General features: G+C 41.0%; 1 protein-coding gene across 1 annotated transcript; it reads right to left on the bottom strand.

Annotated features, from left to right (window-relative positions):
* Positions 1-2,956: 2,956 nt before the first annotated feature.
* On the bottom strand, positions 2,957-9,901 carry LOC120860935 (protein NipSnap homolog 2-like). The gene is made up of 3 exons (XM_040236644.1): positions 9,897-9,901; positions 9,546-9,576; positions 2,957-3,814 (listed from the first exon to the last, which is right to left on the bottom strand). The coding sequence occupies exons 1-3, from the start codon at positions 9,899-9,901 to the stop codon at positions 3,011-3,013; spliced, it is 840 nt and encodes a 279-aa protein (XP_040092578.1). The 3' UTR covers positions 2,957-3,010.
* Between the last annotated feature and the right edge of the window lie 11,043 nt (positions 9,902-20,944).

The raw sequence follows: 20,944 nt of genomic DNA, 5'->3' as shown, positions 1-20,944 counted from the left end.
ATTTTCTGTTGTTTCTTCGGCTCAGGCTCTGCAACATAATGAGGAACTTATTAATATGCTGACAAATGGCAAAGAAAATGAATTACTTTTACAAGAAACATTAGAATGTGGCATTTATCTTACAACCTGAAACATTGCTGAATGTCATGATTCCGTGTCTTAGAGCTAGTCAGATTGTTTTTGGCAATGCCCCTTTCAAGGGAGGGAAAATTGCCTATTGTAAAGGAAGCATCCACAACCCACTATTTAGCAGAGCTGTAAGAGCTTATTTGCTTATTACCATGACAACCACCAGCCCAACACTGCACATTAGTGTACTTGTCTAGACAGTACCAAATTCATCAGCACTTCCTCTGCTGTGTGCCTGATTTTAAACAGGCAGGTGTGGCTCCAAGGTGCTACAGGGAAACAAAAAAATTTTCTTTCCATGTGGGCAAATGAGAGTGTTGAAGCTATCCTATGAGTGTCTAAATGGCTAGCATTGAAGTATGCACTAATTTGAAAGCTCTAGTTAGTCTGTGTTTTTCTTTTTTAATAAAACCTTGCTAGAAATAAAGAACTAGAAATACATCCATATGGTTTGCCAACTGTGTCTAAAAATACTTTATATGAAAGAAGGAGCTTACTAACTTTCAAATTTATGATAAACTAAACATCAAAAATGTCTTTTAATTACACTTTTCTTTTTGTCAACAGTATTTCAACTCAAAGACACCCAAAGCCATAAACCAAACATCTACTGACTTAGAGTATTTGTAGTATTCTTCAAGGGAGGAATCTGAGAAAGACTCAGTCCTATGGATCCAGTCTCTTGAGCCCTGCTGAATCTCTGGGCTGGGCATTCCTTGGTCAGAGCCCTCCTGAGACTTGGTCTTAAATCTCTGGCAGTGCCGGAAAATCAAATAGCAAGTGTCCTCTGGGAATATTTTGGAATGGAGGATCTAGAAAGAACACATGTATATTTACCCTGGAAATTGATGCAACTAGTAGTTTTAACTAAGTTCATGGTTATGAAGAGAAACTTTGAATTCTATTTGTGTATAGTTAACTATGTGACTGGTAACTCTGTATGCAATTTATTCTAATTTGATAGTAAATAACTGAGGTTAGGCAGGGACATTTGGCCCAGGCCTTATATTCACAAAGGGCAGCAAACTTAGAAAGTTGACCTTGTCTCCAAACAAGGACATACAAAGAGTCAGATGTGCTGACAGAATGGAACCAGACTGCATGCATCATATGCCTAAGCCTGGGTCCCTTGCTGGACCATACTGCTTTGCAGAGCACTGTGAGATTGCAGAGTTTATAAATTCCATCATTATTGCCTGGAGAGCACAATTATATCACATTAATTTGTGTGTGTAAAAAGCATTGGTTTTTTTTTAAATAAGTAAATAACATGGAAAAGAAAATGTGTTTCACATGTTTTCTTTTTTGAAAATATATGTTGTTGTTGTCTGTTGTTCATTTGCCCAGTTATGCCCAACTCTTTGTGACCCCATGGGCTGCAGCATGCCAGGCTTCCATGTCCTTCACTGTCTCCCAGAGTTTGCTCAAACTCATGTCCATTGAGTCAATGATGCCATCCAAACATCTCACCCCCTTCTCCTCATGCCTTCAATCTTCGCTAGTATCAGGGTCTTCTCCAGTGAGTCATTTCACATCAGGTAGCCAAAGTATTGGAGCTTCAGCTTCAGCATCCATCCTTCCAATGAATGTTCAGAATTGATTTTCTTTAGGATTAACTGGTTTGATCTCCTTGCTGTCCAAGGGACTCTCAGGAGTATTCTCCAGCATCACAGTTTGAAAGCATCAATTCTTTGGTGCTCAGCTTTCTCTATGGTCCAACTCTCACATCTGTACATGACCACTGGAAAAATCATAGTATTGGCTATATGGAGTTTTGTCAGCAAAATCATGTCTCTGCTTTTTTATTTTTGACATTTGATATGAGATTTATTTACACTTTAACATAAATTATTTGATCTGGGGGTCAGATATAATTTTTCATTTCAACAGGACTTTCACATGATTGCAGTCACAAAATTGGCACTATTAAAAAATGAAATCAGAGCTAGACAAAGTATGCAGTTTTATGCCAATTTAAATCTCAACATGCACACTCCCTGCCCCCTATTCATGATTTTTGAAGAATCTGCTGTGAGCTTACTAAAACGCAGGTCACAGATGACTATTTACAAAATAAAACCTCTTTTCCTGGTGCTACTCGTTTTGTTGTAGAAAAATATTACAAATAAAAATTATTGCTGTTCAAGGTGTTCATTTCAAAGTCACATATGATACACAGGTTCAAGCCATCTTTTCCTCATGTATAAAGACATCACAATACACAAAATGGAGACTGAATTACTAATCAACCACTTCCCCCTCAATAATAACACAGTTTACTATGCTGACATTAAAAATGAGAGTGAAAACATTTCCAGGTATTGAGTACACGTATAATTTGTTCCTAGTCTGAAATTCAGAAAAAAATGCTACAGAAACATGATAAAATTTATATTTCTTCATGATACAAGAAATTTGTCTAAAAGTTTATAATTATAAAACAAAGTTGCTCTTTATAAAGAAATGGCTAACTTTTTTCCCCCATGGTTAGATTCTTACCTGGAGATGACTCCAATTTTCAGTTGGGCTCTCTTTTCCTGGGGGTGTGGGGAAAGGTCGATCGTTGTTAATATTATACAGCACAGTCGATAAACCTCGGGATGTTCCAGAGGACTACAGCGCACAATCTGCCAAACTGTAATAGTTTCCTGTCTTGTGATTATGTAAATTTTAAAGAAAAGAGGTCTCTTACAAGCTATATACAGCAATTTACACTTCAGTGTTTCTCTCTCACACAGTTCAAATTGATTGATGACAAGCACTTGTCACATAAACTTCTGTAGGCACATCTCCATTCCGTCGCTTCACTGGAGGGGCAAGGTCTTCTGTGGGATCATAATTCTGGATTCCATTTCCTGAATAAGTGGGACTGTATAATATACTAGTTCTTCCCAACCATGTTTATGCCATGCTGCATTCCGTATATCTTCCCTGGTCTGAAGATCCTTGTAAGCCCAAAGATGGTGCACCGTATAGAGCTGCCCAATTTGGGAGAAGAAGCCTCCCACAGCTTCATCACCATCCTGTCTGAAGCAAAGAGCACAAGCCTAGTAATTGCCCCATTGAAACATAGTTCCTGGTCGGAGCTGGCAGGATCTGAGTTCATATATGTTCGGTCCGGACTGTGGGATGGGCTCATTCCAGAAATTAAACGCCACCAGCAGCTGATTCTTGAGAGAAGCCTGTTGTTTCTTGCCTTACGGAATTCCAAAATTCCTGATTTTCTGAGTTTATTCATCACCTCAGTGAGGGCCGGATAGCCTCCTTCATACCTCCTAAGGTGAACAGCTTGATCCTGCTTGCCATACCACGTGTTCCAAGCCCCCACCAAAGTAGAAGGGTAATGTTTATCTTCATGAAGCTTTGGCAACAACTCTTGACAAATTTTGTTGTACGCTTCTAGGCATTCCGATGTCACATTGTGAAACTGTAATTTGTACAGACTGCTGGTTTCCTTTTTGGCTAGGAGGTTACAGTGAGCATCTTTCCTTGGGTTAACTTTCTGGACAAACAAGGATTTTAGCCAGCCGTCCTCTCGAGGTCTGTTACTGGGAGATGTCAGTTTCCGGGGCTGGGGCAGGAGGCAGCAGGGACTGGTCTGCCCAGGAAGCCGCTGCCCGGGGTGTGCAGCCCTCCAGCCGCCGTCTTGCTCAGGTGCCTCACTCCCACCGCACAGGCGAGGTCTCTGCTTTTTAATGTGCTGTCTAGAGTGTCAGACTTTATTTTGGGGGGCTCCAAAATCACTGCAGATGGTGACTGCAGCCATGAAATTAAAAGATGCTTACTGCTTGGACAGAAAGGTATGACCAACCTAGACAGCATATTAAAAAGCAGAGATATTACTTTGCCAACAAAGGTCCGTCTAGTCAAAGCTGGGGTTTTTCCAGTAGTCATGTATGGATGTGAGAGTTGGACTGTGAAGAAGGCTGAGCACCGAAGAATTGATGCTTTTGAACTGTGGTGTTGGAGAAGACTCTTGAGAGTCCCTTGGACTGCAGGGAGATCCAACCAGTCCATTCTGAAGGAGATCAGCCCTGGGATTTCTTTGGAAGGAATGATGCTAAAGCTGAAACTCCAGTCAATACTTTGGCCACCTCATGCAAAGAGTTGACTCATTGGAAAAGAGTCTGATGCTGGGAAGGATTGGGGGCAGGAGGAGAAGGGGACGACAGAAGATGAGATGGCTGGATGGCATCACCGACTTGATGGGCGTGGGTTTGAGTGAACTCTGGGAGTTGATGATGGACAAGGAGGCCTGGCGAGCTGCGATTCATGGGGTTGCAAAGAGTTGGACACGATTGAGCGACTGAACTGAACTGAACTGAGGGTGGTCATAGCTTTTCTTTCAAAGAGCAAGCCTCTTTAATTTCATGGCAGCAGTCACCATGTGCAGTAACTTTGGAGCCCAAGAAAATAAAGGTCTCTCACTGTTGCCATTTTCCCCCCATCTATTTGCATGAAGTGATGGGACCGGATGCCATGATCTTAGTCTTTTGAATGTTGAGTTTTAAGTCAGCTTTCTCACTCTCCTGTTTCACCTTCATCAAGAAGCTTTAGTTCCTCTTTGCTTTCTGCCATTAGGATGGTGTCATCTGCATATCTGAGGTTATTCATGTTACTCCCAGCAATCTTGAAAATATATAGTCTCATGAAAATGAAGAGGCCATGGTTCTCTTATGACAGAAGCCTCTGGGGTCAAGCATTGCTTTTATTAGTGTTTGGTCCAAGTCTTTTTGCTTGACTTTATGACTTTTGGTGGATGCTTAATAAAACACTAGTTTAATACATGTATGAATGAATGAACCATGAATGTGAATAAACACATTTTGGTTTCTAACCAAGGTCTCTTAAATTATATACAAATAACTATAAAATATGCCATGGTTAGCTAATAAAAGAAATGTCATATACAGGGAGCAAACCCAGAAGAGTTTGATATCATCTCATTGAACTCTATAGCCAGAGAATCACCTAGAAGAATGCTAAAAATCACTGATTGAGAAAAAACCAGTGGGAGAAGTAAACTTGAATGAATGGAAAGTGAACTCAAAATATTTTATTTAAAAAAATGAAGTTTTATTCTTCTCAAGTTAATGTAACTCAGAATAGACTGTGGTCTAATAGAGGTCAAGCTCTCTCCTTAATAATAACAGCAAGAAGCCCTTTGTGCTGTTTCCTCCAGCTGCTTTAACAAATTTCCACAAATTTATGACTTAAAACAACACAAATTTGGAAAAGATCTTGATGCTACGAAAGATTGAAGACAAAATGAGAAGAGGGAAGCAGAGGATGAGATAGATAGCATCACTGACTCAATGAACATGAGTTTGAGCAAACTCCGGGAGATAGTGAAGGACAGGGAAGCCTGGCGTGCTGCAGTCCATGGCGGTCACAAAGAGTCAGACAAGACTTAATCACCAACAACAGCATGTTCCTAATAGTTTGTGTTATCTTGGGAATATTGTTTAAACCTTATCTCAACTTCAGTTGGGAATGCATTTAGCTATAGGTAATAGAAAAGTTATCTTCATTAGTCTCTTAAATAAGGGTTTATAGTCTCACATAATAAAATAAAAAAATAGGCTGTTGAACCAGTATTTTTTTTTTCTTTTCATTCCTGGTCACATAATAGCTGTGGCAGTTCCAGTCCTCACAATCACATACAAAGCAGGAAGGGAGAGTGGAGGAGAGATTCAGCTGTAGTTTAGTTCTTTTAAGCAAAAACCAACACATGTACAACCAAAAAAGATGTCCCAGAAGCCCTAGCAGATTTCTACTTTATGAGACATGAGTCTGAACTGTAGCACATACTCCTACAGCAGGACTAGGAAGGACGAATACCTAGACTGAAGCAGGGCAAGTTTTCTCTTGAACACATTGAGGATTTTGTTAGCAATGAGATTGGGATGATGGAATGAATGGATGTCAGGTAGGCACCCAATTGTGTCTACCACGTTCCCACTTTGCAAAATGAAGTTAGTAACACCTAACCTACAAACTCTGTACAGTCCTATGAGTTGTGTGTATGTGCGTGTTTTGTGTTAGTCACTCAGTCATGTCCAACTCTTCACGACCCCATGGACTGTATCCCACCAGGCTCCTCTGTCCATGGGAACCTCCAGTCAAGAATACTGGAGTGGGATCTTCCCAACTCAGGGATCAAACTTGGGTCTCCGTGAGGTTCTGATAGGAACACATATGTGAAAGAGCTTTGCAGAATGCCTTGCAAACTATTGAGTAGTTTATTTTCTGCACAAATTAGAAAGTATTCTATCCTACACTCAACTAAGTACATAGTAGGTACACAAGTATTTATTTAGATTTTATGTTGAAAAGTAAACTTACCTTCCACTTCTGACAGAGGACTTTTATAAAATCATGTTATGCACTGGACTGATATGGTTTTTTCTTCTTTTGGAATGTATAGATTATCACCATGGTAGTAATAGTAACCATAAGAGCAAAGACTATCAACACTTCCTTACAATTTAATGACAGAAAGGAAGGAAAAATATCTTGTCATTTTAGTTGTACGGAAGAGTTTTGGTAAGAACATACTGTTACTTGACCAGTAACATCTGTACTCTTAAGAAAACAACACAAAAGCCAAAATATCGGTTTTATAGCTGATTGTAAAAAGTCATCATTCTGAGGCATAGTGTCCTGGAGTGTCACGGGGAGATAGGGGCCAAGTGGGAAACACTCACATTTTGAATCACCCACATCACTTCCTATGACTCTGGTCATTGGTCTTCATGCTCTGGAAGGAGAATACTTTCTGGTCCTTCAGCTAGTGAAAGCAAACTGCATCTCACCCTTAGGTTCCCTCTCATTTAATTTTTAAAGAACAATTTATCATGCTGTGAAGCTTTGTTAAATATTAGGCTAAAACTTTATTAACTATTATTTGTTATGCTAAAGCTAATGAAAGGGACAACAGAGAACGAGTTGGTTGGATGGCATCACTGACTTGATGGACATGAGTTTGAGCAAGCTCCAGGAGCTGGTGATGTACAGGGAGGCCTGGCGTGCTGCAGTCCATGGGGTCACAAAGAGTTGGACATGACTGAGCAACGGAACTGAACTGACTGAAAGATAATGTAGTTTATGTCAATGGGGATAAAGACTGGATTTATTTTCTTCATTTTAATAAGCATTATGACTTCATGTAGATTTAGTCAATAGAGTATAATCCGTCATCATCATGACATCTAATCCTTCATTACTTCAAAAGACATCTCTAGATAATATTGATGTTTTCCCCCATAGATAAGTCTATATTATCTCACCTGTAAAACTGACAATAGCTCCTTAATTATTCAAGAAGTCCATGTTCAAAAATATCCAGTCGTCTCCAATATACCTTTTAGATCTGGTTTATAATATATAGACATAGATTATATATAAAAATAGACTATACATGTAAATATCATATATAGATGTGTGTGTATGTGAAAACCGTGTATGAAACATACGAATTGAATGAACCAAGGAATTGTTTTATGGTATTATGTAGGCTGGCAAGTCTGAAATCTGAAGGGCAAGCTGGCAGGTTAGACAGTCTCAGGCAGGAGTTTCTCCCTCAAGGAAACCTCAGTTTTGCTTTGAAGGCCTTGCAACTGATTAAATGAGACCCATCCACGTTATCCCATGGATAATCTCTTTTCCTTAAAGTCAAGTGATTGTAGGCATTAACCACATCTATAAAATACATCCATAGTGAAGCCTGGATCAGTGGTTAGCTGAAATCTGTCTGCTATAGCCTAGCCAAGTTGACACATAGAACTAAATTTCACGGTGTTGTTTAGCTTTTTCTTCTAGTCCTGTGGTGTTCTATATGGTGACCACCAGCTCTTAATAAGCACTTGAAATGTAGTTAGTCTGAACTGTACTGTGAAATCCATACCAAATTTAGAAGACATAGTACAAATAAAGAGTATAAATGATCTCATTAATATTTTTTTAATTTGGTTATCATTGTTTTTATTATTGCTTATATGAAATGATAGTATTTGAGGTATGCTGGATTAAAAATGTATTAACCACTACAATTAATTTTATTGATTCATTTTACTTTTTAAAGTAGATGACTAGAAAATTTTAAATTATATATGTGGCAACATAAATATGTGGGGAGGGCAGTGCTACTCTAGCCTCTGTATTTTCTGTAACCTAGAAATTAGACGCTAAAGATTTGATTCAGTTCAGTTCAGTTCAGTTCAGTTCAGTTCAGTTCAGTTCAGTTCAGTCGCTCAGTCAGATTAAGTCTGAAAGTGAAAGTGAAGTCACTCAGTCGTGTCCGACTCTTTGCGACCCCATGGACTATAGCCTATCAGGCTCCTCCGTCCATGGGATTTTCCAGGCAAGAGTGCTGGAGTGGATTGCCATTTCCTTCTCCAGATTAAGTCTAAACTATCCCCGTAAGATTGCACTGTCATGGTACTTCATATGGAGTAGAAAGTTATTATCTTTGTATGTACTATTAGTGATTTAGAGCTTGGTCGCAGGATCAAGGTGATGAACGCTGAATCTCCCGTGGTAAAATTAGGTTTATCTCCTTGTGACCAGAAAGTAATCCACATGGGGTCACTTTGCTGCCATAAGGACATTCTGTTTCTAATTGCCAATTTATCTAATGATTTCAATAGCCATTGATAAAAATAGCTAATGTTCAATTTTGTCATTTCTTGTACATGAGTAATTATCATTAGTCCATCAAGTAGAGGGTTCCTGTTTAACTCAGATCATTTGCTATAAATGCTTAATGAAAAGATTCTTGTCTCTTTCCTTTCATTCTTACCTCTCTCCTTCAATTGCCAGTTTTCAGTGTAAAGAATTGATTCAGTGAATGCCATAAATGATAATAAATTACTTTTTTCTTGGTTTCTCTTTTTTCAATATCATTATAAACTTGTGGGTTTTCTTTACATACAGAATATCTTTCAGTCAACTTCAACCATTATTCTCTTTGACGCTTGAGTTTTTGTACTTAAACTATGGGTGGCCCTTCACTTTGGTTCCAGTATCCTCTGACACAATCTCATTGATCCTGGAAAGCTTTCTTGCTTTCTGGGAAAGCAATATATCCCAGACCAGACTCACCTTGTGCCTTCCTGCTCATATTTGAATCAATCATTTCTTTAAAAAAGCCTTGTATCAGGAAATATGTTTAGAAACTAAGATCTTGTGCTTAGAGTCATAACTTTATTTACTTGTAATTATATCTGAATTTTACGGTCATAAACTTGGGGTTAAAAAAATGGAGTTTTACTTCCCTATCAGCAACCTGAATTTCCACTGATGTTAGTAAACTCTTTCCAATCCAATTAAATTCAGTCCCTTCTGGACTTTTCTTAGGCTTAGTTGGATTAAAATTCAATCAAATTTAGATCTCTTTTGTTTCTTGCAATCCTTACCTTTTCCCCAAAGATAGTATAGATGTCAGGGCTGGGAAACACAAGTGTTTTATGTTGTCTGAGAACCTAAAAGGAGGTGTCATATTCATGTGTAGGATGCCAGACTCTGAAAATAATAGCACAGGATCCTTTTTCATCAGCATTCACACCTAAGATGTGTGTGTTCTCTCTGCTCCTTGGGCCCCAGGTCTCTGCAGACCACTCTCCGTGCTCTCTGTCCGAGCTGCTAGAAATTTCTAGGTCTAATCATCCATTCACAACTGCTGCCACCTGCATCTGGCTTGGAAGAACATTTAGGATGCTCTCTCCCTCCCTCTGGGCTCCCTCTGGGACTGTCTTCCTGTTCCTTACCGCATATTTCTACTTTAATGCTGGCTTCTCTTGAAGTGTTTTGTCTCCTACCCAAGACAATAAATACCACTAATTTTGGTGTAGGAGGCCAAAAGAAACACGAAAAAAGAAAGACTTGTGTTATTGTTTCCAAATATTACTTTGCTGCACATCACTTTGGAAAGATTTGCTATTCCCTGCCTTAGCGCCTACCCTTTCTCACCTCCAGAATTTTGCTCATGTGTTCTTTTTGCATAGATTGACCTTTACTACTCCCTCCCAGGCTCTGTATATTCAGATCCACCCATTCTTCGGGCCCACACAAGCCTAGAAAATAGTCCTTTCTCCTTCTATTCTAATTATACTTCATTTCTACCTTTCTTGTTGAACTTATTATTTTATTCATTATTCATTCTATGAACATATACTAAGAATTTTCTTCCTACCAAGGTTTGTGCCTTTAAAATCTGAACTGGATTGTATATTCTTTGGAAGGAGAATCAGCGTCTAGTTCATCATTGTATTTCTGTACTCATCAGATATTTCTGAAGGAAGGAATGGCTGAGTGAAGAAGCATGTAAATTGCTGACCACCCAGACTGCAGGAACCTTACATTTTCTCTAGCTCCTAGGGCTCAGATGCCTAAATTCTTGGCTTTCCATACTTCTCTTTCAAACCTACTTTCGTCTGCACCTATTTTCTCTTTTTCCTTTCTAAGAGGAGAAAGAGATCCATTTTCAATCGCAGACAAGCCTTTCTACTCATCTTATGTCTACAATACATCTCCTAATTTCCCTAGGGTCTTGATTCAGCAGTGGTCTCCTTTGTTCTATCTTTACCCTTCCTGTTAGCTCCTTCTACTCAGCATATAAACAGGCTCTAGTGTTTCAAATCTTTTAAAGCCCTGTCCCTCTCTTACCCTAAAATGCTCCTACCTGCCTCTCTATCTTCATCTCCTGTAACTTGCAGCCCTAAAGCTATGTTCCTGTCATACTGAAATATCTGACCCTCTATCTTAGTTCACCTGTCTTTTTTACTTTTCATATGCTCTTTTGCTTGAATACCTTCTCATTCTTTGCCTCCAAGTCTCAGCTCAAGCCTTCTCTCCTCTGAGGAGTCCTCTACGGCTCCCACAGAAGACATGGTCATAATTTCACCAGTTTCAGCTCCCTTCCATAATTTCACCAGTTTCAGATGTGTTATAATTATCTGTTGATTTATCTGCCTCCCGCAAGTGACTGTGGGATCCTTGTGGGCAGTTACATGGTCTTATTAATAACATGTATCTTCCCAGTGGTTGGCTGTAGTAGGTCCTAAGGGCTTTAATTGATATACTGATTAATGAATGAACCAATGAGACTGACAATCTGCTTGTCTCTAGCTGCTCCACTGTGCCCAGGAAAAATCCAGTGGTAGTTCAAGCCAATGTGTGTTCCTCCTGTAGCCAGCTCTGGCAAGGGCACCCTGACCTTGGCAAGGTTGTGTCATGTATTGAGTAGGAAATCAACTAACTTTCTTGTTTGTGTAATAGGCTGGCCAAAGGAAAGATGTCTGTGTGTGGTGAGGACAGCAAATGAAAAGACCTTCTGTGCAAGGAATGTTCCTCTCTTTCATTTCACAGGAGTTACCTCCTTGGAATGTAAACCCTAATTCAAGGAGAGTTACAACAAATCTTGCTCACAAGGGCTAGGACAAGTAGACGGTTGTGGAAATCTTTATTCCAGTTTCTGAACTTTCTGCTAAAGCAAATCGGAAAAGAAAAAGAAAAAAAAAAACCTCATAATTATCCATCTTGGCTTCAAGTCCTTTCTACCATTCATTGCAAATAAGTACTAGGGGAAAAAACCTAAAAAATAATCTAACAAAACCCATTCATTTTGCCCACCCTAATTCACATTTTAAAGATGAAGAGTTTAAGCCCTAGAGTAGTGGGAGGAAACCTGCCCAGGGTCTTGCAACCAGTAACTGGGAAAACTGTTATTTGATCTCAGGTTTCCTGATATCCCACCCAATACCGTTCCACTTTATTATGCTAATTATATGCATAAATAGAAAAAGTACATGAAGAGGAAAAGAGATGCCCACAGCAGCTGGAATGTATTATGATACTGTAAGGTAATTTAGCAGCATATGTATGATTCCAAACATTACTGCGTTTGTCATTTCCTTCTATTGATCTATGGCCTAAGTGTTGATCTTTCCTGATACTAAAAATATTTTAGTTTGAAATAATTGTTTCACATTTTGGTTCTTCAACTACAAAATGCATGGTTCTACTTTGGAAAGATCATGAAATCAATGACAGCAGAATTAATATGTGATAATGAAGCACAGTATTTGATAATGAAATTGCCAGATTACCATTAGATAGCTGTTAAGAGCTGGGAAGGGTCTGAAGTTTTGCCATCCTTACAACTTTTCAAGTCAGCTTCATGGCTGCTGATGGAGACACAAAACCCCTGGGTTAGAATCATAAGACTTAATCAGTCCTGGCGAGAGCAATAGTCGGAGTGCATTTGCCCTTGCACTGGTTTCCTAAACCCCAAGTCCTGCAGGGCAACATGGAGAAGGCTGGTGACATTAGCGCTCACAGTGGGTGTGTGACAGTAGAGCCTGGAGGCCAGGGAGTCTGAGTCTTCCATAATATGGAGTAAGGCTGGCTGCCTTTTGCTGTAAAGGGAGACACCGTCTCTATCTCCAAAGGCTGCCTGCTGTACAAACAAAAAATATTCCTGGAAAACTCATCTGAAACAAAGATTGTCAGAATCTCTATTTACAAAACATGCAAAACCAGGATGGACCCACAGGATATCCCCTTGTACTAATACCTGCCTATTCATTTCTTTCCAGTCTTGGCTTCTGGAGAATTTTTCCAAGAGTATGCCAGCAGAGGCTGGGGCCACTCTGCTTAATCTGGCTGAGGGAAGCTGGGACTGAATCTGTGAATTAGTCTTACACAGCATTTAATTAAAGATACTCTCACCAAAACTTCAAGCAACAGGATGAGGCCATCTGCTGTGCTTTCTCTAATTGTGCACCTAGGGCTCAGACCCACTTAGCTAAATAAATCCCATAAACTATCCGTGTCTACTGTAGAAAGTGTCGAGTGGTTTCTCCTTGAATTGCTTGGCCTGAGGCATTAATCCAGGTGCAGTAAGATATATTAGTGATTGGACAGATTCCATCTTGGCCTGCACGGAGGAAGGAAGTCCAGGAAGATTCTGTCCTCCAGACTAACTCTGGCCTGTGGATTGAGACTAACCTAAATGCCTTCCAGCACCAAAGTGAGTCATCAATCAGTTCAACTAAAGTCAGGGGGAAAACGTGTATTGTCTTTTTTAGTTGAAGGATTCCTTTTGTAGGGAAAACTGTCTTGAAGGTGCCCATAGATTACAAGGCAGTCCTCCCTCTGAGAGTTTTCCCTGAAGTAGCCTTATCTTGGAGAGGTCATTGCGGCTGTCTGAGGACTACATGATCTAGAAGTGGTATTTCTTTCAACATTTTTAGGTCTCCTTACGACCATCTCTAGGGTGCAAAGCACTGTGTTTTAAGGAGGAAGGCAAGTTAGTACCTGGCTTTCATAAAGAAATACAGTCCCGGGCAAGCCGCTGTGGTTTACCATCCTTGGAGGCCACCAAATGGGGCAGACTTCAGTCAGGGGCACGGGCTGCCAGTGCTTCATAGCCCATGTGCCCTCACGGCCAGCCCACAGTTCCCACTTCATTATAGGAACTGAGTCTAATCCTTGTTTTTGGAGGAACTGCCTGAGTGTGTTCAACTTTACCTATTTGTCCATGATACCATCTAGATGGCAGTCATCATTCTATGGAAAGACTGAATATCAACTCTGGGGCTAGGAGTGAAGAGATCCAGAGAGGCTGGCAGATACTTTGCATGGAAAGTGCAGAAGCTGGGGCCTTTATAAGACATACAGAGGTTGTTATGTCTACCACTCTGGCCTGCATGGGTCGCTTGGCAAGCAGTGTACCCAACCAAGTGACCATTATCCTCAGGCCATCATTGGACCATGTAAAACCCACAAGAGAACAAGACGGTAGCACCAGAATTAGGTTTGGATCCTCTAGGTTCCTATTAATCTGGCTGCCACCAAGAAGTTGCACCAGTCAGGTTGGCCTGAGGTTGCCATTAGGGAAAAGAGAGAAGTATCATGTCCAGAAATGTCAGGGTGGAACCTCCAGTTTTCAAAACAGATGTACATACTTCCTGATTATTACTCAGAACATGTCTGAGAGATGATTCCTTTCTGGGGGTAGCCACATTCAGTGAACAAACCTCCTTGTTAAAAATATTGTAGGCCAGGAGGGGAGACAGGTAGAGTCAGAAATCTCTGGGCTTTGTTCTTTGAGAAGGTCAACACTCCACAGTGCAACAAGTCTATGGATGGTAGGGAGAGTGAAAAGTCCATTGAATACACTGACAACCAGCCCACTATAGAGTGGTTTTTGCAGTGAAACTCATGTATTTTCAAACTCTAAAAAGCAGAAAACCTGACACAAGTTAGTTTTAAGCACCAGGATGGTATGACCAAGACCAACTGGTGGGGCTGAAACAGTAACATGGGATTTTGTGAGCGTTTCAGTGGACGAGAGGAACTACCGAAAGCCCCAAGAAAGAATAAAAAATCCAACTTAGTCTTTCAGGAGCAGATGGAGACACATGCATACAGTGTGGTCTCCTTCACCTTGAGACAGACAGGTCAGCTTTTGGCGGGAATCACAAATCTGGCATGTAGCAGTAGCCTTGGAATTAGAAAAAGTGTTTTTGCTTTTGCCCAATCTATGATGGTGGACATGTTTCCATATCTGGTAAAACATGGATTTAGATGGAAATAGAATCAAAGTGCATGGTGCAGCTTGATTACAGTTGTCTCACTGAAGAACAAGCCCTTACGGTGGGTGTCTACATGAGTGACCCAAATGGTTGAATCAGGAGCTGTAATTTATTTTTGCTATTCACAGCCCCAAAGAGGGGCTTTCCAAAATGCTAGGCCATTAGTAACAACCCAAGAGTCAACAAAAATGGAAGCAGGTTCATCAAAGGGAGTATTGGAAAAAGAACAGCTTTAATCCTGGCCATTGAGGAGAGCAACCATGTACACTTTTGATTCCACATTGATGGCATTGAGATTGAAGTACCACAGTAGCACTTGGACACCATTAAGTTTTAACTGGACTGAGCCACGGGTGAGCCAGTCATTTAGGGAAACCTCTGTGCATTGTTGATCTCATTGAACTAGTGGTTTTGCCTTAAGCAATGTCAGTTCAGTTCAGTCACTTAGTTGTGTCTGACTCTTTGCGACCTCATGGACTGCAGCACGCCAGGCCCCCCCATCCATCAGCAACTCCTGGAGTTTACTGAAACGCATGTCCATTGAGTCGGTGATGCCATCCAACCATCTCATCCTCTGTCATCCCCTTCTCCTCCTGCCTTCAATCTTTCCCAGCATCAGGGTATTTTCTAATGAGTCACTTCTTCACATCAGGTGGCCAAAGTACTGGAGCTTCAGCTTCAACATCAGACTTTCCAATGACTATTCAGGACCAACTTCCTTTAGGGTGGTCTGGCTGGATCTTCTTGAAGTCCAAGGGACTCTCAAGGGTCTTCTCCAACACCACAGTTCAAAAGCATCACATTTTTTGGCACTCAGCTTTCTTTATAGTCCAACTCTCACATCCATACATGACTGCTGGAAAAACCATAACTTTGACTAGGCGGACCTTTGTTGGCAAAGTAATGTCTCTGCTTGTTAATATGCTGTCTAGATTGGTCATAACTTTTCTATGAAGGAGAAAGTGTCTTAATTTCATGGCCGCAGTCACCATCTGCAGTGATTTTGGAGCCCCCCAAAATAAAGTCTATCACTGTTTCCATATTTTCCCCACTATTTGCCATGAAGTGATGGGACCAGATGCCAGGATCTTTGTTTTCTGAATGTTGAGTTTTAAGTCAACTTTTTCACTCTCCTCTTTCACTTTTATCCAGAGGCTCTTTAGTTCTTCTTCACTTTCTGCCATAAAGGTGGTGTCATCTGTGTATCTGAGGTCATTGAGATTTCTCCCGGCAATCTTGACTCCAGCTTGTGCTTCCTCCAGCCCAGTGTTTCTCATGATGTACTCTGCATATAAGTTAAATAAGCAGGGTGACAATATACAGCCTTGATATACTCCTTTCTGTATTGGGAACCAGTCTGTTGTTCCATGTCCAGTTCTAACTGTTGCTTCCTGACCTGCATACAGATTTCTCAAGAGGCAGGTCAGGTTGTCTGGTATTTCCATCTCTCTCAGAATTTCCCAGAGTTTTTTTGTGGTCCACATAGTCAAAGGCTTTGGCATAGTCAATAAAGCAGAAATAGATGTTTTTCTGGAACTCTCTTGCTTTTTTGATGATCCAACAGATGTTGGCAATTTGATTTCTGGTTCCTCTGCCTTTTCTAAATCCAGCTTGAATGTCTGGAAGTTCATAGTGCACATACTGTTGAAGCTTGGCTTGGAGAATTTTGAACATTACTATGCTAGCGTGTGAGATGAATGCAATTGTATGCTAGTTTGAGCATTCTTTGGCATTGCCTTTCTTTGGGATTAGAATGAAAACTGACATTTTCCAGCCCTGTGGCCACTGCTGAGTTTTCCAAATTTGCTGGCATATGAAGGCAGCACTTTCACAGCATCATCTTTTAGGATTTGAAGTAACTCAACGGGAATTTCACCTCTCTCTACTAGCTTTGTTTGTAGTGATGCTTCCTAAGGCCCACTTGACTTCACATTCCAGGATGTCTGGCTCTAGGTGAGTGGTCACATCATCATGATTATCTGGTTCATGATCTTTTTTGTATAGTTATGTGTATTCTTGCCATCTCTTCTTAATATCTTCTGCTTCTGTTAGGTCCATACCATTTCTGTCCTTTTGTGTGCATCTTTGCATGAAATGTTCCCTTGGTATCTCTCATTTTCTTGAAGAGATCTTCAGACTTTCCCATTCTATTGTTTTCTATTATTTCTTTATATTGATCTCTGAGGAAGGGTTTCTTATCTCTCCTTGATATTCTTTGGAACTCTGCATTCAGATGGGTATATCTTTCCTTTTCTCCTTTGCCTTCACTTCTCTTCTTTTCACAGCTATTTGTAAGGTCTCCTCAGAAAACCATTTTGCCTTTTTGCATTTCTTTTCCTTGGTCTTGATCCCTGCCTCCTGTACATGTCACGATCCTCCATCCACAGTTCTTCTGGCACTCTGTCTATCAGATCTAATCCCTTGAATCTGTTTGTCACTTCCACAGTATAATCATAAGGGATTTGATTTAGGTCATACCTGAATGGTCTAGTGGTTTTCCCTACTTTCTTTTTTTTTTTCCCCTACTTTCTTTAATTTAACTCTGGATTTGGCAATAAGGAGCTCATGGTCTGTGCCACAGTCAGCTCCCAGTCTTGTTTTTGCTGACTGTATAGAGCTTCTCCATCTCCGGCTGCAAAGAATATAATCAATCTGATTTTGGTATTGACCATCTGGTGATGTTCATGTGTTGAATCTTCTCTTGTGTTGGAAGAGGGTGTTTGCTCTGACCAGTGAGTTCTCTTGGCAAAGCTTTATTCAGCTTTGCCCTGCTTCATTCTGTACTCCAAGGTCAAATTTGCCTGTTACTCCAGTTATTTCTTTTGCACTTCCTACTTCTGTATTCCAGTCCCCTATAATTGAAAAGGCATCTTTTTTGGGTGTTAGTTATAGAAGGTCTTGTAGGTCTTCATATAACCATTCAATTTCAACATTACTTGTCAGGGCATAGACTTGGATTACTGTGATATTGAATAGTAGTATAATGGGGAATAAAGTTTCCCCCAGGAGGATGGCTGTCATTTCTTCATGTCAAGCCAAGATACTCCTTGGGCTAGGTTAGCTGTATCTTGAGCATTTCATTTTCATTTGACAAATGAGGCCTGTTGTGATGTGCCATTCACATCCTATTAATTGTATCTGAGTTCATGGCACTATATAATGGAATTATCAGCCTAAAGAGTTACAAGGGCTCCATGAGTCAGGTGTTCAGTGTCAACAGGAGCCCAGGAGCAAACTAAGACCTGCTTTTCAAAAGGGATGTGCCCAGTAACTTTCTCAGAGAAGTGATGGGTCCAGAACCGTAAGAGTGCCCCTGGTGGAAACTTCCAGATGAAGGCATCTTCTGCCAGAGGCTTCAGTGGGTGAAATCATTGGCCAGAAGCATATAGCTCCAAGAGGCCATTAAGATTGTAAAGCCCTATTTGGGATGGGCTAGAGAGAAGGCAATGGCACCCCACTCTCTTGCCTGGCAAATCCCAAGGGCAGAGGAACTTGGTAGGCTGCAGTCCATGGGGTCGCTAAGAGTTGGATACGACCTAGCAACTTCACTTTCGCTTTTCACTTTCATGCATTGGAGAAGGAAATGGCAACCTACTCCAGTGTTCTTGCCTGGAGAATCCCAGGGACGGCAGAGCCTGGTGGGCTGCCGTCTATGGGGTCGCCCAGAGTCAGACACAACTGAAGCGACTTAGCAGCAGCAGTAGCAGAGAGATGATTAGAAAGCAATTTACATTTTTTTTAACACTTCTCTACATGCAGCTTTTACAAATCAGAATTCCTTCTGGCACTTATGGGACAAAATGTATAAGCATATAACATATTAGTTCTCTTAATAGTGTCAGTTGGAGAATCAGCAACAACAGTACATTGAATTGGTCCAAATGCCCCACCCATAAAGTCACGTTAGCTTCCCTGTCCCACTGTGGGCCCTGCCACTACTTAGTAGTAGAATTCTGATGTCCCTACTGCTCATGGAACTGGTAGAACGGTGAATTGGACATCTATATCCAACAAAGTCATAAAAGTTTGAGTCTCTCTCCTCCCTGAAATTTCTCAGCATACTCAAATGGGTCTATCTAGCCACTGGAGACAAGAAGACCTTGTCTCACCTCTAATCATACTTTCTTTTAAAGTCCTTTAGCCTGGAGAGAAGGGAGGGATCAAGGGGCAGGGAGGGAGAAGATGGCTCTGTTCCAGGAAACACATCACTTTCTGGTTAGAGTGCCTTGGCCGTGGACCATGGTTCCATCAGATGAACTTCCAATGTTTTGGGCTCACTTAATTCTCTGGGTTGAAAGATGAGATCATCATGGCAGATAACATCAGGTCAGTTTGGGGTGCCTTCTGACTCAGCTGTGGCAATCACATTGCTTTCTAGCTTAGACATATTTGCTCCCATTGCCTGACTGGGCTTGGTTCTTTGAGTGATGCTTTTTTATTTTAAAGGATTCCTCCTTAATTTGGGGCATTTCCTGATTCTTCATTATAATAAAGGCTCTTAAATTTTCACCTGCTTTTAATATATGTTCTAGGAGAATTTTCCAAGGAGGTAGGGCCAATCAGCAGAGAAGGAAATGGCAACCCACTCCAGTACTCTTGCCCGGAAAATCCCATGGAGGGAGGAGCCTGGTAGGCTGCAGTCCATGGGGTCGCAAAGAGTTGGACACGACTGAGCGACTTCACTTTCACTTTTCACTTTCATGCATTGGAGAAGGAAATGGCAACCCACTCCAGTGCTCTTGCCTGGAGAATCCCAGGGACGGGGGAGCCTGGTGGGCTGCCGTCTATGGGGTCGCACAGAGTCGGACACGACTGAAGTGACTTAGCAGCAGCAGCAGCAGGGCCAATCAGAAGTGTGTATCTAGATTGCTTTGGGTAAGTTTCTTATCCTCTAGTGAGTTACCTTCGTCAGCATTGTAAACCCAATATAGGGCAGTAAGCACTCATATCATAGTTAATAACACATCTATAGTTTCTTACAGGAGTTTGTCTATGGGAGAATATGGGGGTGAGGTAGCTGAGTTTAAAGGACCATGAGTGGGTTGGACAAATTCAGTAGCTGTTCTATGTCTTGGTCCTCTGTCCTCTAACACAGAGGAATAGCAGGATGAATGGGATGCTAGCCCTCAGCCTAGGAGCTGAGTTCAGGTAAGGTCTGGACTGTCATAGGGTCAGATACAAATAGGTATTAATATTTACTTTTTGAGCTCATCCGTTGTTAGGTAAGAAATTTAATGAGAGAACTGAGCTTAGAAGAGAAAGCGTGTATATAAAGGGACAGAATCGGGACTCAAAGATTGAAATCCCATTGGGAACTTGATATATTTGGGTGCAGATTGGGAAGAAGTCTCAGGAACATGGTCTTTATGGGCCAGTGGGTGTCAGGTTCTCTTGGAGGAACAGGTTCAAGATAATCATCTCTTACTGGTCTTCTGAAATAAAACACTAGCTAGTTTCCCTGAGTTCAGACTCTCCTCCTGCCAATACCTCTTCCAGGTGGCTGCCGGAGTTCCATTTATGAAACCCACACCTTATTGTGTCGGTGCACTGTTTGAAAACCTTTTGGGCTTCCACTGCAAAATAATGAAGTCTGAACTCTTTTGTAGGGCATATAATGTACTTCACAAGTTGGGCTGTCTGCTCTGCAACCTCATCTCTTACGTCTCCCTAACATGTACTCATTGTTCTAGCCACATGGAATTATATGTTTTCCCCTGAATACACTGGGCTCTTTTATGCCAGTTTGCCTTTACTGTCTTGCCCGGAATGACCTTGCCTTTCTCTGCCTGGAAAACTACTAGGCTCAGCTCAGTCTCCCCTCTGGATGGATCTCTGGCTGGCAAGCTGCGCTGCTGTGGTATCACATGTGCATGGGTTATGATGCCGTGGTAGGGCGGAGGCTGTGTCTGTGTTGCCACCAGCCCGTGACCTTTCTGAACGAACTTGTCTTATTGATTTTGGTAGCCCTGCCACCTACTGTAGTCTTTGGCATATAGTGGGCACTTATTTGATATTTGTTGAATCCATTTATATCGTTATGATGCACATGATTATTTCCTTGGAGCAAGAAATATTTCCTTTTATCATGTTAAAAAGGACCCAAGATTTTGGATTATAATAAACAATAACACCAATCCATCAGATACAATATTAATGACTTTACATTAGATATTCATTTTTCATTTCCAAAGCAATCAGCAGTAACTGCTGTAATTAAA

This window comes from Oryx dammah, unplaced genomic scaffold (genome assembly GCF_014754425.2).
Source record: "Oryx dammah isolate SB20612 unplaced genomic scaffold, SCBI_Odam_1.1 HiC_scaffold_11210, whole genome shotgun sequence".
NCBI classification, from domain to species: Eukaryota; Metazoa; Chordata; class Mammalia; order Artiodactyla; family Bovidae; genus Oryx; species Oryx dammah.
The sequence above is the reverse complement of the archived record's forward strand: the minus strand, read 5'-3'. Positions and strand labels throughout refer to the sequence as shown.